Genomic DNA, 23,388 nt, shown 5'->3' with positions numbered 1-23,388 from the left:
GGTGGGAAGGAAAAAACCAAAACAATTTTCTTAAATTTCTCCAAGTCGGCAATAGGAAGTTATCTCCTCCCTTGGTTTCTCTCTGAATACGGAAAAGGAATGATCTAGTCTTTAGTTCAATGTCCGTCGATAGAGTGTAGTGGAAGCTTGTTATATAAAGACTGGGTCTCGTTTCAACTGGTCATTATTGCAATACCGTCGAGAATAAGCGAAACTTGAACGAAACACAAAGATGCGGTCCATTCAATATTTGGCCCTTTTGCTAATCCTATCGTTGGCAATCAACCACGTTTACGGTGCTCCTGGAAAGAAGGCAGGATCGGAAGAAGAAGGTGGCGAAGGAGGTGAAGGCGGAGGCGAGGAAGAAGAAGAAGGAGGTGAAGGAGGTGAAGGAGGCGAGGGTGACCCCGAACACGAGCGCAAACAAATAGCTGGCGAACTCATCCGCATCGAAAGGAAACTGGACCTGGACATTGAAACGAACGATCACTACGACATCAGGTACGCTTTAGTCGATTTGGAAACGAGGATCAGGCCCAGGGTGGCCAGGCTCTCCAAGGACATTGACGCTACCCTCACCAACCCGGACCAAAAGGCTGGTGAAGACAAGTTTCAAAGAGGACTTTTAGAAGATATCACTCGCATCCTCTTCAAAGCAGGGTAGCTAGATTAAAACAAAATAAGGTTTGAAATTGTCACTTCATTTCTAAACTCACGTTTGATAGAGCTCGATCTTGTCTGTCACCCCATGAAACGTTCTACGTCCCCTCTAAAAAGTGCATGAAATTCGGTCCTAGTGCACGTGTAAATCCCTGTGCTGAAAAGAAAGATCAGGTCCTCTACGACGGCAAGAATAACGAAGGAATCTGTGATTGTATCGAAGACGAAAGGCATCTCATTTACTACGATGGCGAATGTTATCAGCAAAATTATCAGGTACGCACGCTAACTTACTTAAGATTTAAGTTCACTAATTAAAAAAGAAATTGTCTCTCTCACCGACAGGGCCCTTGTTTGAAGAATTTCTGGTTGGTCATGCACAATGGAACAATCTCGTGTGAGCCCATTCCGGCAAACTGCGTCGCTGATGGCCAACACGTGAATTGGAGCCCCAATCCAGAGGCTGTTCCAGCTGATTGTCACCAATTGGGGAAACGCGGACCGTGCAGCATCGATCAGGTTGTATCACGCGATGCGGCGGGTATCATCAGCTGTGTCGTATCGAACGAACCAATCGCACTAAAGGCGGTCGCGGCAAAAATTGCCAAGGTAGCCGGACGTAACAGTACGGCTACCCGGAACGCCAAACCCATTTCCGATTTGGCTGTTGATTTGAACAACAATTCAACCACTGCTGCCGCTGAAACAACTAGTTCACCAGTACCACAAAAGAAGAAAGAGTTCAAGAAAGCAACTGCGTCTGTCGTGGAAGAGAAACCCTCTTCCATGTGGGATCAGCAAAGTTGTTCCCTAGGAAGTTACAGGAAGCAAAGTGGTAAATGCCCACCATATTGAACAAATCAATTCTATGTGAAATGCAAAACAAAAAATGTGTTAGATAACATGTCAATTAACTCTACAGAAATTTAAATTTTCAATGTTTAAATGTGTACAGCTTTTAATTTGTGTTTTCCTTCTGGGCTGGAATACATCTAGAAATGAAATCAATTACTGTAATTACATTATTTTTCAACAGACGTACTGAAGCCAAAGTTTTCAAGGGTTTTACCAATTTAGAAACGTGCCATACTCTCAAGGATGCAGAGAAAGTTTACAAGCTAAATAGAACTTGAATGGACGGCAATAAACCCTATGTTGCTGCAGCACCTTAAATGTCAAGTAAAAACAAGTGAAAGTAAATGGATTATTATGGCTTAGTTTTTTAGTTCACCCTCTTGTTTGCTGGGGTTCTGATTTCGAAAGTAAAATCTACTCCCAGACGAGTTCTGCCTGTTTTCACCGCTTTCCATAAAGAGAAGAAAACGTTTTCTAAACGAAAAGAGATGGATGTAAGGAAATAAATGAACTGTTTAGTGGTAATGCCAAGTACTTGTTTAAAATTATTAATACTTAACAGAATGAGGATCGAACGATATGAATGGCGAGTGATTAAGCGGTGACTTTCTCCTTAACCCGGGTTACGCTGAGGCACATTTATCTGGCGGTTTCATCTAGAATTGCTCGAGAAGAATGTAAAATAAAAAGATAGTGCAATAAATAATATGAGGCAATATTAATAAGGAGATAAACACCTCAATCACTGAAATTTAAAGGCATACTGTTCTGAAATATGGCTAACAAAGTTTAGATAACAAATAATTCAACTATTTTTATATTTAACTAAAAAAATTAGATTCTGGATTCCCGAGACAACAACATGATTCATCACCGTTCTCGTCCGGTACGTTTGGTTTGCCATACAGGTGATACAGGAAATTGGGCGCGTCGGTAGAAAACAGTTTACTATTTCATTCGTAATCTTCCAGAATTTCTTTGAGATGCTCATTGTCACGAGGTTTCTTGTAAGTACGTTTCTTTGGAGCAGCCTTTCTTTTCAATTTGGCAGGGAGAACTTTCTGGCTCGTGTCTTGCATAGAGCGAATTCCCTGGTTTTCTAAATACTCTTCAATTTTGTTATCGTCAATACCATCAACGGCAACTGATCGCCAAAGCTTTTGAAATTCTTCGTCGATCGGCATGTGCGCCGTTTTATCGTTGTAAAACAAAATCTTCTTCTTATCTACGGGTCGGGTAATGTACACTATGTCTTTTTCGAGCATCTGGAACAACAAAGTGAGAAGCGAATAAAACCAGGGAAATGGTGGGGGAAAAAAAAAGGAAAACTGTGAATACTTTCAAAACTTTTTCATGATTAGGTAAGGATTCTTGGATATCTTCAAGCAGAATACCGCCGTAACCTTTCAAATCAGTTTGCCGCAGTAACTTCAGTAGGCTTTTACGATCTCTGACCTTGTATGGTGGTTTGAACACATACCTTCCATCTGAAGTAACCTCAATTTTAGGATTGCTGTTCAAAGCTTCAGTTCGAAGCCACTATTGTTACCATACAAGAAACACAAGTAGTGACAAGACTAACACAGTTAAACACATGCAGTTTTCATTACCTGAGATATCTTCATACCAACATCAAGTTGGTTGGTTTCATCGAGGATTTCTTCCAATGTTAAAGCATGATCGGCTCCATCCTGATGCAAAGTCTTCAGATGTTTAACAATTTTTGCCAATACCCCAAATTTGTACTGTGAACTCCCTGTCATAAGCTTGTAGCTTAGAGAAAATGGAATTAAATAGGATCAGAACTGCTAAAAATATGAAGCACACCTACTTGGTAACATCGATTTTTGGAGCTGAAGCCGAGGATCTCTGGGGTGGCCTGGGTTTCTTTTTAGATTCATCTACAACATTTTCTTTCTTTCTTTTATTCTCCACTCTGCACATCAAATCATTATAGTACTGTAAATACAACCCATTAGCTAAAAAACCAGAAACTTACACCGGCGTGGCAAAAGCTCTCCTCTTAAAAGCCTCACGTTCACGCAACAGTGCGGGATCCATTCTCAAACTCTATTACTACCTTTGGTAAAATACTATTATATGATTCCGATCACAAAAAGATCGAAATTAACACGACAAACTAGGACTTTTACTCAGATCAAGAGACGTGAATAAGCAGTTGAGGACCTAAAGTTTCTCAAGGGATGACCTGATTGACCGCAGAGCTAAGATGGCGTCTTGCATCTAATTCTATCGAATCTCTAAAGACCGTTTCGCTATCTCGGTTTTTTAGGGTATTTCTCGTGAAAACTAGGATAAACAATTTCAGAAATTGGAGGTTGACATGCTTTCTACAATCCGTTTCTGACATAATGCAGCCACTATTAACAAACGTGAACTTTTCTACCGGAAATTTTCTTGTTTTAGGCGGGAAAAAAAGCTACATACAAACCTGCCATCTAACCTAAGGTTCCAAAAGATGTATGCCAAACTGCCATCTATGTGTCAGAAGTTGAAGCAGATTTTCAAACTGCCTTTGTTATGGGTTATGTACGATTTGGGTTTCTTTTCGAATCCTTCAAGTTAACTACCTTATTAATTGATTAAAACATATTTTTATATTTTGTATATTGGTGTTCTTCGGTTTCTCCTTCGTTTCATATAGATTAAAGTATGCCAAAGTCACAAGCAAGTAGTCAGAAATTTCACGATAATTTAGGGAGGACCACTGTCAGGAAAAAGCTTTGATTAATTAGCGAATAAATTAATGGCTTATTATTTCAGCGACGACGTACCACTACTCCTCCTACCGTACAATCTGATAATTCTTCTCGTACTAAATCCGAGAAATATTTAAATAAACCTTCACTAGGTCCTTTGAAGGGAAACAGATCAGCTTGGCGACATTTCACTTTAGGAGCATAAGGCCCAGTAACTGTTGGGGCATCATACTTAGTGCCAGCGTTATCAACCGAATACACGATAGGACTGACAGGAGAGGCTGGGACAACTTTAACGCGGGACATGCCAGCACGGCCTTCCGGAGTGTTTAGCCCAGCCGATGCGGAAGCAAAAACGGGCGACCCGTCTGTGCTGATGGCACTTGCTCCAGCGGCTGTGCCAAGCGGAGTAATGTGTACAGGGATGACATCAGCTGGTATAGTATCGACGGTGTGTTTGGAAATATCAACAACTTCGAAGACAGAAAGATCATCCGGAATATCGTCATGGGACATATCATCCAGGTTGTGTACTTCAAAAATTTCTGCCGAGTTCTCGGCAGGGATGACTTCAACTGGAATGATGTTCTTGGGAAGAGTATCAGACGTATGTCCATCGATGTTGACAACTTCGAAAGGTCCGATATCACCGGGAATGTCATCGTGGTCTACTCCGGTCAGATCGTGAACTTCAAAGAACGACACAGTATCCATTGGCTGGGCAGCTGCGGCCCGTTTCAGGGGGGTTTTCGAAGGCCCAGCTGAGAGTCCATCGACATCCTTTTGCTGGATGAGGGTGGATGGCTCCGGAGAGTTCCTGTTCAAAGAAAAGTTAGAGGGTTCTGTACTTTTGAAGACTTATAGTACGTAATCGCAATTCTAACCTGGGCAAATTGGACGTTGGTGCAGAGCAGACGACTGCAATGCATACAGCAATCAGAAACACGAAAAGGTACTTCATTCTCGAATGTGATTTGAATTGAATGTGAATGTCGATTCTAAATTTCAAGTCTTTTTATAGGACGTTGTAAAAGTTACAAATCCTGCCCTAGATTCGTTAAATTTCATTTTGGACCTTATGATCTTTACATATCTGCTAGGTAATAGATTGACTAACGCCCACAGATCACGCTATAGAATGTACTCTGAGTCGTGCTATGGATTAAATCCTTACGGGCATCAAAGCAATCCAATGAGGGTCAGTTTTCGTTAAGAACTTTTTTTTTCTGTGCTATAATTCGACTGATGAAATGTTGTTTTTTTCCCCTCGCGTTGTGCATTCATGTTGGTCAGCAAGTAGCTTTTCTTTCGGTTAAACGCGTGAGTGTGTACCACTTGACTTTGGTCAATCAAATCCACGAGACAACCAGCTCTTCTTGAGGCATATAACCTTGAATTGAGAGCATAATTGAGAACACAATTAGAAAGCAGGTTTAATAAAAATAAGATTCAAGACAAAACGGCCTGCTAGTGCATAAGTTAAGTTTAATCAGAATAAGAATAAAAAACTGCTGATTAAATTTGAATAAAATTTTTTTTTCAGAATAGATTGGAAAAGAAGAAGAAAAAGTTCTATAGGAAATTTCGGATAGCCTAACCACGTGTGCTCTGCGAGAGACGCGAGTTTGTCACTCTTTGATATCGTAATCTTACAGAATGGAGTGGCTATCCAGTTTGATTACCTTTGTATGACAAAGTCATCTTAAGTTTCTACTACTACAACTACGTTAGTAGTAGTCTTTAAAAAGTCTTTAATGCAAGAGATAAGAGTAATGATGAATGCTGTTTTCTATCTTGAATTTAAAAAAACAATCTGATATTCAATCAAAATTAGCTGTTGTATAATCTGATCTCTTTTTCTGTCTTCCCAAAAGCTCTTGTTTCAACGACCTGTGATGATAGAGGAATCTCGTTAAGTGAAATTGGACAACAATTACGAAATTGCTGAATCGTGAATTTTGAGAAGGAAAAAGGCAGCTAACAAGCCAATTCGAGTGGCCTTGTATTACTTGTTTGAAAGCATCGTTTTCTCTTTAACGCGTTTGATTTTCAAAAGAACTTGGGTCGTATCTTTTCATGCTAACACGTGTAAGCTAGCCATTTTCTTTTAAATGGTTCATCATCACTAGGGCACCTGTTTTCTTCATGGAAATACATTCAAGCCTTAGTATTTGATTAATCAAGCCAAAGTTTTACACCTCATCTCAGAACGATCGTATTTTTTAATAGCTAACAATCACATCATAGTGATTGGCTTCATTTAACCAGCAATTAACTTTTTTTTAAATGGAGATACTATGACGATCATTCAACATGGTCTGATGATTAAACATTTCAAATAAACCTACTGTCTTATGTAGCAGATGCCAATATCACTTTTCTTCTTCTCCTGATGGAAAGCACAAAAGTGCCTAACAGAAAGCTGACATGTCAAGGACATATTAAATACCAAAGGTGTAGCAATAAATACCTTGTAGATTCGCCATCTTGAATCTTGTTTACTCGGGAGGAGGTTGAAAAGGTAAAGAGGATGTAGGAAAAATCAAGTTCCATTCCACCTGTCCGATATTGTCCACAATACGGTCATCTTGCAGCATTTATTTTTTTACAAATTATAGTCCATCGTTATTCAAAGCAAATTCATGACGTGCCTTAGTCTATACGATACGGAGAAACTCAATTACGTCAACAAGTCAATTCCGGGGATGAAAGCATGTTGAAGAATATCGTCCAACTCGCAGAACACGTTTGATTGATTGATCGATAATTAGGGGGTACTGAGGGGTAGCCCTCTGGTGTCCACAGTCTTCGGGCTTAAGCTAGCCCTTTAGCCCCAACCCAGTCGGTGCTGGTGTCATGGCTGTCAGCAGAGCACGTTATCACTGTTTACACTTGTTCGTCCGCCTATCCTCTTCCCCCTGCGGCACACATCGTGTTAAGTTACTGTCGCTCGTCGTTCTATTCGATTAGAGCCTTTCGAGTGAAGACGTTACGCAGCCAAGACATTCGTTCAAATATACTATGAAGAAAATCATTTGAAATAAAGCGAAAAAGAAAAATACCCCCTTTTTACTTGAAAAACACCTGAGATATTCTAAAGATTGTAGAGGAAGAGCATTCAAATCGACTGCCATTACGTAACCGTTCAATACCCCTAACCTTCCGAAATGTTGGAAACGTTCAGCCAATAAAAAAACGCTTTGCCTCTACTTTAAATGACAATGAAAATAGGTCAAGATGGCCGGGTTATATAAAGAAACATGCTGAAAAGAGGAATAATAATTTAAGCTCTTGGTGTCATTTTACGCCCTGCGTGGAGCGTCTAAAACTTTATCCTGGATCATCAATAGCCCTCGAGTTTCATTTGGGCTTCAAATATCTCCTTGCTTAAATGCGAGATTTCGCAGCGATTCAACGTTTAGCGCTGATTCATCATTTCAAGTTTGCGATAAGAAAACGGACCATAAGTTCGATTCGTTTATTAATACATGCATCAAAAGTTAATTATGCTATAACTTGCATTTTAATGCTAGGTTCGAAGCGAACACTCGTCTTAAAAAACAACAACAAAAGGACACATTTCGATGAGGTTTCAACGGCTCAGTCATAACGAAAAACAAACCTAATGGATTATTATTTTTAATTATTATTCAAAATTTATTCATGGACAGCTCCGATTCGCGGTAAAAATTCATAAAGCCTATCCATGTCCATGTCTTCATGCTGGAGCTGGAGCGCCGCTTCCAAACTATATAAAAACAAGCATCACAATCGGTCTCTAATTAACTAATGAACATCCCTTTACATTTGATTCCTGTCGGCGTGACAGAAGGTAATCAAGTCCTCCTCTATACAGCCAATCACGCAGCACTGACGCAACAGAGAATCCCGTTTCCTATTATCCAATTCTGTCCGTTGTGTCAATTGGCTTTCGCTTGTGTCTGCTGGATGGGCATAAGCGATAATTGTTCAGTTAGGCCTGTAAAGAGAATTGAATTAACACATACCTGGTGTAGAGTCTGCATGTGAAGAAGACTGATTGAGAGCTACCAGATCGAGATAAGAAGGATTCTTAAAAGTCGAACAGGATTCGTCTATGACTCGCACCAGTTCACGTCCGCAGAAGCTCATCAACATCGGCTGCGTTTCGTGATGTGGACGGGCTAACGTTAAACCGGCAGAAGCCAACACAAGAAAAAGTAGGATCCAACACCTGCGCACACAGGCAGATTAGTTCAACTCAATTAAACCGATAACAAACAAAAACATGTGCTCGTGAGCGTACCTCGCTATCGTTTCAAACGAAATGGTTATCATTTTCACGAGAAATTCGTAATCGACTGTCGTTGAATGAAAGACAAGTTAACTTTGAAAAAATTTCAAGGAAAGATGGAACAGCTCAGAGTGATTGGAACGAATTGAAAACAAAATTATCAGTCAACCCTATTTTTATTTGTAACATATCCCGATCGTCATTGAAACTTGCAGTTTGACGGGGGCGGGGCTCTATGAAGACCGAGTTCCAGGGAACATTAAACTCTGATTTCATTCACACGCGCAGCGACTTGTTGTTGATCTGTTTGACCCAGCGTTGATTGTAATTTATCAAGAAATTAAAGAAAGAGTTCAAATTTCGTAAAAGATCGCGTCATATAGTTGTTTGGAACATTGGCTCCAGTGACTGGCCCATCACTGGTGTGAAACACTGTACGCAAATGATATCTGTGATGGTCGACACGTTTGACATGTTCTTTCCGACATTTCTCAACTGAAATGGAACCGGATGAAGATGACGCACAATATCATTTCAGATCAAGGTCGATGATGTACTCTTTTGATTTAATCAGGCCAATTTGTCAGTGTTTTCTTTTACTGATTGGTTTAACTCGTGTTCCAAATTAACTACTACACGCCAAAATCGTAGTAATTAGACTAACAAGTTCGCTCGGCTAAAAAGGAGGCGATAGCCAACGCATATCCAATAAATAAAATAAGAAATGTCCCTTGTAAATCTATTAGTTGAAGACTTTTAGGTCCAACATCCAATGGCCGGAAGGTGTCACACTTGCCTTTCGATGGAGGCCAATACATTTTCTTCCAGTAAATTCCTAGACCGGCTTCCATCATCTGCAAAATCCTGAGAATTGGGTCTTTTAAATTGTAAATGCTTATGGGAAAACATTCAAAGAAGATTTACTTTTTGTCTAGTAGTGGTTTCAATGGACTGCCTTTGGGTAAAGCGAATGCCACATTAACTTTAAAGAAATCTTGTTTAATAATGCTAAGACGACAGATGCCCGATTGAATGTAATCCTCATGTAGGGCATACTCGAGATTCGACTTTGGCTATTGATTTGAAATGGAAATCCAGTTAAAACCAGTATAAAATTCAAATAATTGGACGTTATACCCCAATGTAAACGTAGTTTTCGTGAATGACACGTTTGATAAAGTCGTCGTGAACGTCAATTAAAGTTCCTCTATGATTTTTGATCAATTCCTCTGTTTAAAATTCGAATTACGGACATTACGACAAACGCATCAATTGAAATCAGGCGCTGCATACCTCCGATTGTCTTGTAAACTCCAGTGGTGGCTTCCTATTTTAAACCCTAATAACTCATGACTTAAAATTTTATTTTCAATCCAATACGTACGGTAAATAGATGATCCAAAGCTGTTCCACGTAACACAGCCCATTTCAGATGGGACGCTGGCAGTTGTTCCAGTTTGGTGATAACTGGCGATAACTTAGGAAATCGTAAAAATGACATGAGAATGCCAACGTAAGCGCTCGCGAATACGACAGTGGCCAAACACCAAACAGCTCCGAGGAAACGAGGAGAGAATCCCACCGAAGACAATTTTTGTCCAGCTATAAAAGAGCAAAAATTAGACTCAAATTGATTAACAATTGCATAAAAGGAAGGATATAATACACTGGCCAACGAGGACCCCGAGAACGAAAAAATATTGCTTCGCTAACTGTGGACATTTTTCTCCACAACGGTGATTGAATTCAAAATGTCGCCACAGGATTCCAGGTAGAATGATCACGAATAAAATCAAACTAAGCCACACCTGTTTTTTTAAATTGATTTGTAAATTGTGTAGATGGAAATTGAGCTCTTTGCACAATAGAAACCTCTAAACGAAAAGGCTTTGTACATGCTAATAACTGATGGTTTTCAATCGGTGATGGGATCAGGATACTGGACGATTCCTGATAAAATCCCACGGTAAAATCAACCACTTGATATCGGGAGTGAATGATTGAAAAGGCTCCTACACCAATATCAGCCCTCTATTTCTCAATCGAATTGCACGCCATTAATATTTGTAGTCTATTGAATATTCTTAGGTAATATCAGGGATTACCTGGTCAAGGATCATTCCAATCATTCCATCCCAGCTGCCATTGGCTAATTCTTTGCCGTACTTACCCTTGCTAGGAAAATCAACTTGGTACCTTTAAAGTTAACACAAGTTTAAATGGGGTTCTTGATTAAATAGATCAATATAAAAAGAAACTTACGTGTAGTTGTAGAGTGGCTGTATTGCGTGAATGATTTCGAAAAGGTATCCTTTGTAACCGGTGATTGTCCCATTCGAATCTCGTTCCACGGACATGTACGGCGATGGCTGTGTACCCCAAAAACGCTAAATCAGACAATTAGTTAACTATTTTGTTGTTCAAAACTAGTGTCACTTACTTCTAGTGATGACAATCTCAATTTTCTGCCATAGAGTTGACTAGGATCATTTTCCAATCGAATGTTTATCATGTCTCCGCAATATTCAAAATCTTGGCTCACACTGTATTCAGAATTTTGAAAAATTACATAATAATGCCTCCAACTGAATGGTTACTTACTTAAAAGGCAATTCATTGTGCGACAGTAAGTTTTGTGTGACGTTGTCCAGTGACAGCGAACAAATTCGCTGTTCCAGCCATTTGAAGACTGCATAAATGCTGCACACATATCGATTGTTTTCCTTTAAGTATTAAAAAAAGAACGGGGTAAAATACACTTAATCGAAGTAGTAAATGAAAGAAACTTGCATTCAAATGATGAAATGGCAACCGTTCGATCAGTCCAGGTATTGCAGGTGGAGGACACGGTACAAAGTCCACCCGCAGTGATGGCACTCCATGGTTTATGTTTAACTCCATATCGTCACTCATTTGACAGCGAGTCGTGAAAAAAATGAAGCCTTTAAATTCGCTGTCACCTGACCCAGAAATTTTGGACACAAGAGAAAATCCTTAGATAACGTAACTTATTTGCTCATGGCAAGTCATTAAGAAAATGAAAATTCAAATGTTGACGTAAGACTATACCTTTGGGCAACGAACTGACGTTAACAAACACTTCAGACTTCACTGGAAACATCTTGAAATCGAATAACGTTGGACAAGAAATGTTTTTAACATTGTTGAAGATGGTCGTCAACCAAAAATCGATGTCACTAGTCTGTTGAAGCGCATCGTGAATGACAGCTTTCGTCGTACCGCATTCGTACCGGAAAAAGATGGAAATTATAAAGTAAGTAAACGAATCATTAAAGCCAAAAACTATTTAAATTTGCAGCAATAATTACCGATTCCAGTGCAGCGAGTTTCGATCACGTGACTCACGAATAAATGGAACATGTTCCGTAATAAACAGTTGCAAAAGAAACGCATTTTCCAGAACCTAAATAATAAAAATTGGGTTCTGGAAAGGTTTAGTAAATATGAAGAGACCAGGAAACGTGAACGACTCCGGACCGTCTAATGCCATTTCCCTGAGAAATTCAACTAGATATCCACCAGCAATGCGCAAGTGCAGTGGATCTAGTCGACATTCGCACCATTAAATACTTGATTTGAATCTTCACAAGCAAGACACGCAATAAATTTCAGCTCTGTATTCCAAAGCATTCAACTGGAATCCGACTGTTTGGGCCCAAATGACAATTTACAAGGTCTGGTAAATGTCTTCTTCCATTAACATGCCAGTGAAATGATTGTGTTGGTTCCAGCTATCAGTCAACACCACGTCGGGTGAAATAAATTTAATCTGCAACCAAACCTGATCGTCCTTTTTCATATCGAGCGTTGATTGAATTGAGAACGGAGTGTGTTGCCATTTTCAGTTTGCGTGTCCTTCGACGTGACCCAGACCGATCTGGACGCCGTTCATCATCAGAGCCACACCTAATTGAGCCCACGTCATGTTGACGTGGAGTGAACGAGAAGAAATAAGTTCCCCTTCGCAATGGTGTGAATTTCCCCGAATGCAAATCCATGGCTCCTCCGGTGTTCACCTTGGCCAACTGGAACGGAATAGGAACACCGACCATGTTAAAGTTGCTATATTCCTCTGAACGTAGAAATAAGTAGGAAGAGATTTGACATCAGCGTATCCGATCCACTTCTGGAAAGTTTGAAAACCTTCAAGAATTTGAAATGCCAAAGTTATCGAAATGCTATTTCATAATTAAAAGAACAATTACCTTGTTGATTTTGTGCTTTGAAGAAGTCACAAAGAACAGTTTCGATAGATTTAGATCCGATTACGGAATAGACTCCGCTCAGAGTGTGACCCATGCTGTAAAGATCGGCACAAGACGTTTGATATTGGATTCCTGATGGGCCAGTAAGTTACTTTGCTGAGTCTGCTGTTCCAGTCTCGTTGTGTCTTTGAATCTGGAAGTGCGACTTTGGCTGCGGAATTCCGGTTTTCGGTCTGAAGAGCATTGAGAAGCGATGCCTCTTGGTTAACTTGAAGCCCAAGTACTTCCGCACGAGCAACTTTGGCCTTCATTTCAATCATTTCAGCTTCTAGTCAAGTGACTTGAGCTTCAAGAACTTGTTGATTTCTTACCTGTAATTTGTCAATTAAGAAATTAAAGTTTAAAACAAGTTTTAAAAAATAGCGTCAAAAGGACTATGTTACCTGTGAATTTGAGGTGATGAGAAGCAGATGGGAACGCTATTTAAAGGCAGCAAACAATCGACCAAACGGATCTACCGATTAGTTATTTTTACTGCAGTTGTCTTTTCACAGGTTGGACATGCACAGCAAATAAACTGCGTTCCCACGACTTAGCAGGAAAATTAAACGTAGGGCAATATTGAAACTAGAAACATTCAGGTTTAATCAGTTATGGCAAGTCAATGCCACTGAATAAAGATAGATTAATTGCTTAGTCATGTCCACCCTCCAAATTCTCTAACGAGGAAATGGCAGCCAACTTCATTTACATAGAGAACAGGCGTGGAATGAATAATCAATAGGCCGTTCAGTCACAGTGGCCACCCAAATGTGTTAACGCAGTTGGTTTTACGATTCTGAACACGTTAGAACCCGAACCCATTGCAGCTTTTAAGCACAGAATGACGGCAAGCATTTGCAATATTCTTCAATCGCATATCCGATAGGGTTGCACAAGACCTCTTGTCTAATCTACATCATTGCATTAAGTTCTTTCACGATGAGGTAGCCCTTGAATTGATTCAGCGATCCATCCCAACTTATAAATTCTTTATTTTTTAAAAATATTCATGGATTTCCATGAGATATGAGAGAGAGAAAATATTTACGGAAGACTTCTTCAGTCTTGGTGATTCAGTTCCATAATAAACTTGAGATCAGAGCCGGCCAAATTGTCTTCCATCCATTTATCAATGCGCTCGTTCAATTCTGGACTGTAATGATTTTTCCAATCGCCTGTCTTACCTGCATTTTAAAAATATTTGTCACAACTTAATTGACTTTTGTCGTAATGAATTTACCTTTACGAAAGAAGGTACCGGCGCCTTCGTTAATGACGCCCATTTCTTTGGCTTTTGCTGTTTCGGCGGCTTCACCTTCAGCTAATCTTTTGAAACTCAAATGATCCAGCACGCGCACCATTTGTTCTTCCGTGATGGTCTGATTCAAATGAGCTGCCACACGTTCCACCACTGCCCTCAAATTCTTGTTAAGCCAGAATTCAATCAATTCGAGACCAATCAATGCAACATTTTGAAAAATTACCTGTTTCATTTCTTCAAAGAACAAAAACAAAACATTCGGATGATGGCGTTGACTCCAAGCTTCCAGCACGTGGGGAAAATACGGCGAATAATAAACTGTCAACATTAATCGAAAATCATTTAACAAAAAACGGCTAGACGAAGATTTAAATACAATAATACTTAGACCGTCCATGGAATACTCAGCAAACTGTTCTAAAGTGCCTTTGTAATCGTGAAATTTAAACAGTTTAAAATGGTGATAATTTGAGACGATGACATCCTTCGGGTTACGTGCCACGTACACCACCTGCCATAATTCCATTACTTTTAAGAGCTTATTTTGGAAAAAAAATGAAATTATATTTACTTTGCAAGTGTCTAATAATTTCGGTGGAAGAAGATGGAAAGGCAAATGGCTTTTAATAATTCGAGGTGATGGCCTTTTAGCCATCGATTCCAACGACCAGCAATCCCGGATTTCCTGTGGCATCCGATCCGGTGATTGCAGAAAATCCCCTCTGCATCAATTTTAAGTATATAGCTGTCAACAAACCGAACCTCTTATCTTTAAAAAAATTGTAATTCAAACATTTACTCGAGATAAGGTGATCTCACATGTAACGGAGTTTTCTTGGCCGTCTCAGTGTCGCAACCGTTGGCAATGAGCCAAACCAACTCTTGGGTCCACGTCGTTCCTGGAATTAAACGATCATGACCTTGATGGGGAGCTGTTGTTGCTACGTGACAATAACAAATAAGAAAAACGCCTTTACCAGATTTGGAGAAAGTGCAGACCCAGACATCGTCTTCTCTCGGCTGGAATTGATAAATTTCATCGGCACGACGGCCATACTCGCGCGTGAAGACGAAACCACCAGGTTCACCTCTGACCATGCCTTCGTCTTGTCCCGGGAACAAGTCGATAATCGGACTAGTCAACGATTCAGGTATCAAATCGAACTTGATGGGTAGACTTTGAGCGTCTTCATTTACTTCTTGGCTGGCCATCGACACACTTTGTTCCCTACACTCAAGACTTCAACCAGGACTAAGAACGAGAGAGAGAAATGAACAATCAGCTGATTGAAAATGGGGCGTATAACTGCATACGAACGTCCTCTACTGGCAAAGATGGCCGAAACAAATGGGTGTTTTCCGAAAATTTCTAAAACTATTAAAGAAGGATTATTATGGCAATAAAATGTGGCTCGTCATGCATTTGCTTCAACTAAAATCAGATGATTCAATTTGATTTGAAATTTATTCATGTTTGATAAAATTGAACAGAATGAAGACAGTCAAGTCAATCGAATTTTATCCAATTTTACGGCAAAAACCTCTGTGATCACGCCAACTGCCTGCCGGGCATCTGCGAATAGGCGAAACAACGACTCCTTTGATAGGAAATTTTACCCTTGCTGCAAGCACCCTATTTGTGATTCAGATTTTCAATTTCGTATTAAACATTTAAAAAAAACTTGTGATGTCAATTTAGCTCACTGTGGCCACGTCGTGTGAACGGATGGCATTAGCAATGCAATCAAAACGCTGATAAACCAACATTTGAAAATTTCCCGTTTCATTTCTTTACTTATTTGCAGTTTTGCTTTTTTTATTATTATCTTAAAGAGATAATCCTTTCACAACTTAGGGGTTTGGTCCTGTATCACATAGAATTATGGGGATGTCAGAAAACAACTATGGTTGTTTTCGATTCTTGTGACTTCAACTGACTAAAAATATTGAACAGTCTTGGTTTAGAAATGTGGCTAGACCTCTTGAACGTCAACATAGTAACCACAAAGTTCCCGTTTCAATTGCAATCAGTTTCAATCTTTTGTACATAAAAGTATAGGAGAAGCATAGAACATGAAACAGAAGAATCCACGATGAGGCAAAACGAGTTCCCACTTTACGTCGTCTGTTACATCAAATTGCTAAAGAAACATAAATTGAAAGTAAAAAATGGAGTGCCATCAGTAACTGATTTGGTGTATTCATTTCGCCAGTGAATACGACATGATTAATGATTTGTCAATTCACAAAGTCTTACGGCATTTACCGAGGAAATCACGATAATAACCCGACAGACACAGGCGGCTATCAGCAATGGCGATTCGGTCAAAAAATTTTCTCTTGTTGTTTCTTTCGGTTGTTTGCGTACTAGTTTCCTCCAAGACTTGTCTCCTGCAATTTCATTTGTTTTTTTTTATTTATTTGAAAACAATATTTTGACCTTTTGCGTGCCCTTTTCTAGAGATGAAACATACGCTTACTCGGATTTCTGTGGCGCCGAACGAACTGATGACGTCACCAGTGCAAAAAAGACACCAACGATCAAGCAAAATAAAACTGTGGCTTTCATTTCCGTCGTAGTAACTATATATAATATATGTATTTAAACTGCGTATGTAAAAGAATACACGTCAATCAATTCCAAAGAGATTTTTAAAAGAATTTAAATTTTCAAATTACAGATGACTTACGGTAACAAAGGTGGCAGTTTGGTTGCCAGGGAACGACTGCGTGATTTTCCTTTTCTACTGTTTTCACCAACGCAAGAATTCTTATTGTTGCGAATGACCTTTCGAAATCAACAGACTTTTTTCTTATTTTTCAACTCACGGGAAAACCCGAACGTCAAAATTATACAAACAACGCTGCGTGCAAAGAACAAAGATTGCCTGAAGGGAATTTCACGGTCGTTCACGTTCCAACCCCCGTGTGTGTGTGTCGTTATAGCATAGTCTTCACTTAATTTTACTCAGCACTGTGCCACTACGGAAGGAGGATCGGCAACGGGAATTGCGGACTTGTTTGCAAGAAAACAATTGCGAAATGTAACACTATATACTGTATTCGTTTCCATTCAAACGTTTCGATAACATGCGGTTTGTGGCTGTGGTGTTTTACTCTATTGCAGGCGGATTTCCTTTTCAACCAAACGGAATTGCGGATGCACTAGTTGTTTGATTTCCACAAGTTTGATAAATCGTCAAGAATTCTTGTTTACGCAACACAAGTGAAACCCAGTTTGAGTGGAATGGCAGTGCAGTGATCTCGAATCAATTCGTTATCCACCGTGAAACAGAGACAATATGATTCTACTTCGTTATTTCCTCGTTATTCTTACGCTGTTGAAAGTTAAGTGCAACTATGCGACGGTTGAACTCAATCGAAATGTATCGCTGGCCAAATGCTGTTCCGATTGGCAAGGATCTAACGCGTGCAATCCAAATACTGCCCCTCACGAATGGCTTCAACTGCCGCCAGTTTATTCTGCCACCACCAACGAAACGGTCGATTCCGCCAGATTCTCATTGATTTATCACAACACGACATGCACGTCAGGTTACAAAAGCAAAAGTTGGACGCAGTTCCATTTGCTTACGGACGGATCGGTCAACGTACAAGGCAAATTGCTTCAACCTCATGAATTTTGCCTGGAACAACACCTTCAGGCGGAATTCACCGTTCGTTACTGCATTCCAGACGCGTGCAGTCAAACCCACTGCGTTCGTAAATGTTGCCCGCGGGGAACAATCCTCAATGTAACCTCATTTGAATGCGACACGCATAATAACGCGTCGTCATTCGAATTCGTTTTTCACGACATTTCGGGTCAGTTAGTGACACCGGAGCCTGGATCGTACATTATTCAAGACACACATCCACTGGAATGTCCCAACAATACGGGCACCCAGGAGCCTCTGACGTCAAAAACGCGGATGTTCAGTGTTTCCCCCGAAGAGATCGCTGATGACCTGTTCTATATCCTTCCGGATGGCCAGCTCTTCTTTCCCAACTTTCCGGAAGGCAGTCAAACGTCCAGGGACTATTGTATCGATGATTTTCTCACCGAACATGCCATCGTAAGTCATTAGTCTTTTGTTTTAATAACGAGCAGATATTTCAAAGTGACTCGTTCGATTGTCATCCAGGTCCGACAAGCCTTGCTTTGTTTTCCCGCTCAACCGACCGAAACGGAAGACGTGAAACTGGTCGTCAAGGTGTTTCCTTATTTCCTCTTTCTTTCCTCCCTCTTCTTGATTGCCACATTCCTCGTCTACGCTTTGATTCGCGAAATACGCAACATTCACGGTACGTTTCTTCTTTTCTGATTCGATGTATTGACTTCATTTGACGAAAGAACAACACAGGTGTGACAGTCATGTGTTACGTGGCTTCGCTGGCTGTTACGTACATCGGTTTAGGAATACACCAACTGCATACGGAAGAATCCAGTGAATGCGTTATAGTTGGTATACGTTTCAAATCAAAACACAGTTGGACTGTACTTAACTGAGTTCAAATTGTTTTAGCTGTGCTTGTGCACTACGCTTTTCTATCGGCGTTCTCCTGGCTGAGCGTCTTCAGTTTCGACATTTGGCGGACCTTCAGGTATATATGTTGGACATTTTCCTCTGTATCAGTTTGAATTTCAATATTTCTAAATACTTTAAGCGATCTGCAAATGCCCTCGTCGAGAGCAGGATACAATCAGCTGGGCATCCGCTTTATTTGCTATTCGGTTTATGCGTGGTCCGTTCCGTTGGTTATCGTCAGTGTTGGTCAAATCCTTGATTACTATGTTGACGATTTGCCCAGATACATTGTGACGCCTCAATTTAACGGCATCAAATGCTGGTTTAACGGTATAGAAGGCTCATTTACGTTGACGTTTCAAGTCGATACATTTCATATAATCAGGGGTGGCAGCGTCCTGGATCTATTTGTATGGACCGATGGCATTTTGGATCTTGTGTAATATTGCCTTCTTCGTCATGACGGCCGTCATCCTCCACCGGGCCAAAAGAGACACGGCCTTTGCTGTCAAAAGTGTCCACGCCAAACAAAAGTAATTGACTTTCAACTCATTTGAATACGTAATGAATAATAGTGAAACATGAATGGATTTGGCCAGTCTCCGTCTCATTTTCAGCCTCTTCATTCTGATGGGCGTCACCTGGACGATGGAAGTGGTATCGTTCGCTATCGGCGGATCGGCTTATTTTTGGATCCCCACCGACATCCTCAACATCTTGACGGCCATTTTCATTTTTTACATTTTCGTTTGCAAACCAAACGTGTGGAACTTGTTGAAACTGAAATTCCCGTGGCTGAAAGCGCTGGACCGATGCTGCCCGTCCCCAATGAGGACACGGCAAGAAACGCAACAGACAACGAGTACGTAACACACCAAGTAACACACCTGCCATCGAAATGTTCAATGATTAACGTATCCCTCTCCGATTGTGATTCCTCCAGTATGATGTTTCTTTGATTTGCCATTGTTTCAGGTCATGTGTTAAGGCCATTATTAACAAATTGAAACGCACCTATTCGTTTTCCGTGTTGTTTCTGTCGCACCCGGCATAATCGTTACCCTCTTCACTCTATGTCTCGTGCATGCAAAATCTTTCGTGACTTTATCATAAGAATGTACAGGGGGTATAGCTCAGTGGTAGAGCATTCGACTGCAGATCGAGAGGTCCATAGTTCGAACCTGGGTGCCCCCTTCTCATTTTAAGGCTTTCGTGAGTCATAATTCTAATAAACGGACAGGTAGATTAAACAAAAGCAATACATCACTGTGAGAATCAATGGTCTTGAAGGACGCATTGCCTATGAAAACAGTGAAGAAAACTTGCTCGTTCGTTTCCCGTAAAATTGTATTTTGATGGATAATTCAATCGATTTATTATTAGGTCGATTTAGCTCAACCAATCTTAATTAGCATTTTCATGAATGTTGATTTTCCATCAAACGTTAATGATACCATACGACAATATCCGATGTTATTGTTTTTTTTGAATTGGAAAACGTGTAAAAGAATTGATTGATTTCTTAAGAAGATTTGCGGCATTTGCCGAAGAAATCGCGAAAATATCCGGATGGACATTGGCGGCCAGTGAAGGAAACGATTTCAGATTCTGATATTGGTGGGGGTTGGCCCCAAACTATTTCAGGGGGAAAGACTATCCTTCAAATGTAAATAATCACGCGTTTAATTTGCATACACGCTTTTCCTTAAGACTTTCTTTACTTGTCTTCCTGTGGCGCCGAATGAGCTGATGACGTCAACACTGCCAATGAAATGGCAATAATCCAACAACATGGTAGAACTCTTATTTTCATATCCCTGTTGTTTCACTCTAATTGTTTTAAAAGTATACGAATGAGAATGAAATATTTAAACTACTAGGATAATAAGAGGAGAATTTTAAACTTTTAAATTTGCATAGACTTACAGAAAAATAAAAGATGTTTGTTCTCCAGCTGGAACACGACTGCAGGTTTTTAGCTGTCCCGCGTCCAGTTTTGAGACGATTTGTGTCGAAAACAAAAAACCTGTGCAATTCAAGACAACAGTGTTATTGGGGAAAACCCAACCTTTGGTTTTCTTGCGGTCATATGGAAATGCAATACTCACTAACGAAAGCATTCTACCTTTTGAGGAGCTTCACGGTCGTGTGCGTGACTTGTCTTGGCATCATTACCTTTCAAGGCTAAAACTCCTCCAGCTCACCTAAACCTCTTTTGGGAGGTGCTCGTTTTTCAATGATATGTATACCTCTCTATTCAATTCATTCATTCAATATCTATTTAAAGTAAAATGAAAATACTAGACTATACGATGATCAATTTTGTGTATTCATTTTGGCACAATGGCAACTCAATTGTTTGTTGTGATAAATGTAGGGGAATTGAATTTTGTCACACTTAAAAGATTCTACGACATCTACCGAAGAAACGGAAAGAACGCCAAGGGCAATTGCGGTTACCAACGTTGGTGATTTGTCCACGGTGGACCGCCACGATGTTTCTTTCGGCCACTTGTAAACCAGGTTCTTCCAAAATTTTCGTCCTGCAATCCCATTGTTTGTTTGTTTTTAAGAAGAACCGTTATTTACACGTGCCTGTTCATTCTGTGAATAAAGGTGATAGTATTAAACTCTTACTCGACTTTCTGTGCAGTTGAACGAACCGACGACATCACCAAAATGAGGCCAACGATCACGCACATAAAAAGTGTTGGTTTCATGTTTGGACCAAGAAAATTGTTCGCTCTTCTGTATTTCAACCAAACGAAATGTAAATCAATTGGAAAATATTCACAGCATAGATGACAGTTTTGCTGTCACGAAACGACTGCGTGACTAGACTTCCGTGCTGCGCCTTATTTCTACAACAACAGAGTAACGGACTTCCTATTTGATATGGACGACGTTGTGAAACCAACAGACTTTTGATTTATAACTCACGGGGAAAACCGCAAGCACAATGTTTTGATTTTAATTTGAGGATTGCCTGAGGAAAGGGTAGGATTTATTCATCAATTACTTTCGTAAATCAAAAATTGAAACGTTCTCTTCGTTTTCTGTGATGTTTGGTTTCCCACTCCGGCCAACTTTTTATACCTTTGGTTCAAATTGCTAATGCGTGAATGTTTTTTCGTGACTGCAGCCTGCATCGCTCAAGGGGATATAGCTCAGTGGTAGAGCATTCGACTGCAGATCGAGAGGTCCCTAGTTCGAACCTGGGTGTCCCCTGCTCTTATTATTATTTCATTCGAATTTATTTGCATGAGTGAGAAGATGTAAAATAATATTTTTAGCTATGGGCAAAGAAGTTGTAACTTGATGCAATTCAATTTATTATTTATGATTAAGTCGACTTGACACTACATCCGCCTGAATCCAGTTTATATCCAAACTATTATTTCCGTCTTTTTTTTTTTTTATTATTTTCCATTTTGCGCTAGTGATACAATGAGACAAGAATCCGATATTTTTCTGAATATGAGGAAATGTTGAAGAGAATTTATTTGCGATATTGATTGATTATTGCGAGAAAAATTTGCGGCATTTGCCGAGGAAATCGCGAAAATGTCCTGGAGGACATTCGCGAATATCAGTGATGGCGAGTGCTTCCATATCGGATCCGCTGTTATTATTCTCCGTTGTGGGTGGGTCCGGAGCTACTTGCCTGAAAATTCAAATATTCAAACCCTTAATTTGCATACACGTTTTTTTTTTGGTTTTTAGAGAAATATAATTATATATCCTTACTTGTATTGGAGTGGCGCCGAATGAACTGATGACGTCAACACTGCCAATGAAATAATGGCAATCATCCAACAACATTTTAGAGCTCTTGTTTTCATCTCTCTGTTGTTTGGCTAATTAAACGGACACTATTCAAGAATGAGGAGCAAGTATATTTAAATAAATATAGGAAGACAAAGAGAATTTAAAACTTCAAAGTAAATGCAGAGACGCACAGAAAAGAAGATGCTTGTTCACCTGCTGGAACACGAATGCAGGTTTTATACCTGCCTTGCATCCACTTTTAAACGACTGGTGTTGAAAACAAAAACCTTGCCAATTCAAAAGACAACACGTCATTGGAAAAACCCAACCTTTTGTTTTGCTTGTGCGCTGATACTCGTATGGAATACACATTATCAAAAGAATTTTACCTTTTGAGGAACTTAACAGCAGTCGTGTGGTCTGCTGCGTGACTTGTTGTGACTGGTTATCTTTCATCGAGAGATAAAGATTCCCCCAGTTCACCTTTCAACCCTTTTTTGTGTTGGAGGAGGTTCTCGTCTTTTGATGATATCTCCCTGTTGAATGTCAATTTTTTTTTTATTCACTGCTTAAATTGCGGATGTTATAGTGATGGTCATATCCTTTAAGGCTTCGTTTAGTTAAATGTGAATCACGTTCTTCCAAAACATGTTTCCTGCGATACATTTTTTTTTTAAACATTCAAATTTGCGTGCTCATTTTACGTGGGTTAAAGTATTGTGCTCTTACTCGAATTTCTGTGCAGCAGTTGAACAAACTGACGATATCACCAGCATGACGAAAACGAGGCCAACAATCAAGAGAGGTGCTGCTTATATCTGTCCTGTCATTCCTTTAGTTTATTGTTGTTTTAGTTTCATTGGCGTAATCTTTGACATTTAATGCCAAACAGACAACGACTATATGAATTGTGAAATCATTTGTTATCTGCCCCCAATTTTGTTATTGTAATCCCTTTGCAATGTGAAGGCGGGATTTTACGACTTGATATAAGGGCGTCATGTGAGTCAAAGATACGCTTTTATCTGATCACATCTGATCTTATAATACGCCG

General features: G+C 39.9%; 8 protein-coding genes and 2 non-coding genes across 16 annotated transcripts in view; 4 read left to right on the top strand and 6 right to left on the bottom strand.

Moving 5' to 3' along the window:
• Positions 1-166: 166 nt before the first annotated feature.
• LOC116927104 lies at positions 167-1,668 on the top strand. Its single transcript, XM_032934094.2, has 3 exons — positions 167-660; positions 726-936; positions 1,006-1,668. The coding sequence occupies exons 1-3, from the start codon at positions 233-235 to the stop codon at positions 1,513-1,515; spliced, it is 1,149 nt and encodes a 382-aa protein (XP_032789985.2). The 5' UTR covers positions 167-232; the 3' UTR covers positions 1,516-1,668.
• A 648-nt stretch (positions 1,669-2,316) lies between these two features.
• On the bottom strand, positions 2,317-3,929 carry LOC116927170 (transcription initiation factor IIE subunit beta). 2 transcript variants are annotated; one of them, XM_045176982.1, is made up of 6 exons: positions 3,669-3,929; positions 3,515-3,595; positions 3,347-3,451; positions 3,126-3,288; positions 2,854-3,054; positions 2,317-2,780 (listed from the first exon to the last, which is right to left on the bottom strand). In XM_045176982.1, the coding sequence occupies exons 2-6, from the start codon at positions 3,574-3,576 to the stop codon at positions 2,469-2,471; spliced, it is 843 nt and encodes a 280-aa protein (XP_045032917.1). In that variant the 5' UTR covers positions 3,577-3,595; positions 3,669-3,929; the 3' UTR covers positions 2,317-2,468. The 2 variants fall into 2 exon arrangements, with proteins under 2 accessions (XP_045032917.1, XP_032790064.2); XM_032934173.2 differs by having other exon boundaries at positions 3,515-3,928.
• A 197-nt stretch (positions 3,930-4,126) lies between these two features.
• Positions 4,127-6,977, bottom strand: LOC116927171. 2 transcript variants are annotated; one of them, XM_032934176.2, is made up of 4 exons: positions 6,706-6,977; positions 6,584-6,646; positions 5,120-5,625; positions 4,127-5,052 (listed from the first exon to the last, which is right to left on the bottom strand). In XM_032934176.2, exons 3-4 carry the CDS (start codon positions 5,194-5,196, stop codon positions 4,296-4,298), a joined length of 834 nt encoding a protein of 277 aa, XP_032790067.2. In that variant the 5' UTR covers positions 5,197-5,625; positions 6,584-6,646; positions 6,706-6,977; the 3' UTR covers positions 4,127-4,295. The 2 variants fall into 2 exon arrangements, with proteins under 2 accessions (XP_032790067.2, XP_032790065.2); XM_032934174.2 differs by lacking the exon at positions 6,584-6,646.
• Positions 6,978-7,699: 722 nt separating this feature from the next.
• Positions 7,700-8,703, bottom strand: LOC116927222. 2 transcript variants are annotated; one of them, XM_045176988.1, is made up of 4 exons: positions 8,521-8,703; positions 8,243-8,448; positions 8,041-8,179; positions 7,700-7,983 (listed from the first exon to the last, which is right to left on the bottom strand). In XM_045176988.1, the coding sequence occupies exons 1-4, from the start codon at positions 8,550-8,552 to the stop codon at positions 7,893-7,895; spliced, it is 468 nt and encodes a 155-aa protein (XP_045032923.1). In that variant the 5' UTR covers positions 8,553-8,703; the 3' UTR covers positions 7,700-7,892. The 2 variants fall into 2 exon arrangements, with proteins under 2 accessions (XP_045032923.1, XP_045032924.1); XM_045176989.1 differs by having other exon boundaries at positions 8,041-8,176.
• On the bottom strand, positions 8,666-12,297 carry LOC116927057 (probable glutamate receptor). Of its 2 annotated transcripts, none has more exons than XM_032934028.2 (14): positions 11,838-12,297; positions 11,578-11,736; positions 11,299-11,468; positions 11,110-11,231; positions 10,949-11,051; positions 10,771-10,895; positions 10,614-10,704; positions 10,381-10,539; positions 10,175-10,316; positions 9,893-10,110; positions 9,802-9,835; positions 9,646-9,737; positions 9,433-9,581; positions 8,666-9,372 (listed from the first exon to the last, which is right to left on the bottom strand). In XM_032934028.2, the coding sequence occupies exons 1-14, from the start codon at positions 11,920-11,922 to the stop codon at positions 9,168-9,170; spliced, it is 1,854 nt and encodes a 617-aa protein (XP_032789919.2). In that variant the 5' UTR covers positions 11,923-12,297; the 3' UTR covers positions 8,666-9,167. The 2 variants fall into 2 exon arrangements, with proteins under 2 accessions (XP_032789919.2, XP_032789920.2); XM_032934029.2 differs by having other exon boundaries at positions 10,771-10,877.
• A 156-nt stretch (positions 12,298-12,453) lies between these two features.
• Positions 12,454-15,343, bottom strand: LOC116934629 (sulfotransferase family cytosolic 1B member 1). Of its 3 annotated transcripts, XR_006649521.1 has the most exons (10): positions 15,015-15,343; positions 14,837-14,936; positions 14,609-14,759; positions 14,422-14,548; positions 14,261-14,355; positions 14,017-14,200; positions 13,825-13,960; positions 13,178-13,361; positions 12,735-13,105; positions 12,454-12,672 (listed from the first exon to the last, which is right to left on the bottom strand). XR_006649521.1 is itself a non-coding variant. In XM_045176961.1 (7 exons), the coding sequence occupies exons 1-7, from the start codon at positions 15,247-15,249 to the stop codon at positions 13,836-13,838; spliced, it is 1,017 nt and encodes a 338-aa protein (XP_045032896.1). In that variant the 5' UTR covers positions 15,250-15,343; the 3' UTR covers positions 13,751-13,835. The 3 variants fall into 3 exon arrangements, 2 of the variants coding, with proteins under 2 accessions (XP_045032896.1, XP_045032897.1); XM_045176961.1 differs by lacking the exons at positions 12,454-12,672; positions 12,735-13,105; positions 13,178-13,361 and having other exon boundaries at positions 13,751-13,960; XM_045176962.1 differs by lacking the exons at positions 12,454-12,672; positions 12,735-13,105; positions 13,178-13,361 and having other exon boundaries at positions 13,751-13,960; positions 14,857-14,936; positions 15,015-15,228.
• Positions 15,344-16,993: 1,650 nt separating this feature from the next.
• LOC116927062 (G-protein coupled receptor Mth2) lies at positions 16,994-22,177 on the top strand. Its single transcript, XM_032934033.2, has 8 exons — positions 16,994-18,113; positions 18,183-18,342; positions 18,402-18,503; positions 18,564-18,642; positions 18,706-18,896; positions 18,952-19,099; positions 19,166-21,563; positions 21,709-22,177. The coding sequence occupies exons 1-7, from the start codon at positions 17,340-17,342 to the stop codon at positions 19,434-19,436; spliced, it is 1,725 nt and encodes a 574-aa protein (XP_032789924.2). The 5' UTR covers positions 16,994-17,339; the 3' UTR covers positions 19,437-21,563; positions 21,709-22,177.
• On the top strand, positions 19,689-19,760 carry Trnac-gca. Its single transcript has one exon. It is a non-coding gene; the product is annotated as a tRNA-Cys (tRNA).
• The window catches only part of LOC116927132 (sulfotransferase 1C4), a 44,991-nt gene continuing 41,498 nt past the window's right edge, over positions 19,896-23,388 (bottom strand). The window contains exon 4 of the mRNA XM_045176984.1: positions 19,896-20,016. The gene's annotated coding sequence lies outside the window, so the exon portion shown is untranslated. The remainder of the gene's footprint in view (positions 20,017-23,388) is intronic.
• Positions 21,723-21,794, top strand: Trnac-gca. Its single transcript has one exon. It is a non-coding gene; the product is annotated as a tRNA-Cys (tRNA).

This window comes from Daphnia magna, linkage group LG7 (assembly GCF_020631705.1).
Source record: "Daphnia magna isolate NIES linkage group LG7, ASM2063170v1.1, whole genome shotgun sequence".
Lineage (NCBI taxonomy): Eukaryota > Metazoa > Arthropoda > Branchiopoda > Diplostraca > Daphniidae > Daphnia > Daphnia magna.
This window is presented reverse-complemented; position numbering and strand designations above follow the sequence as displayed.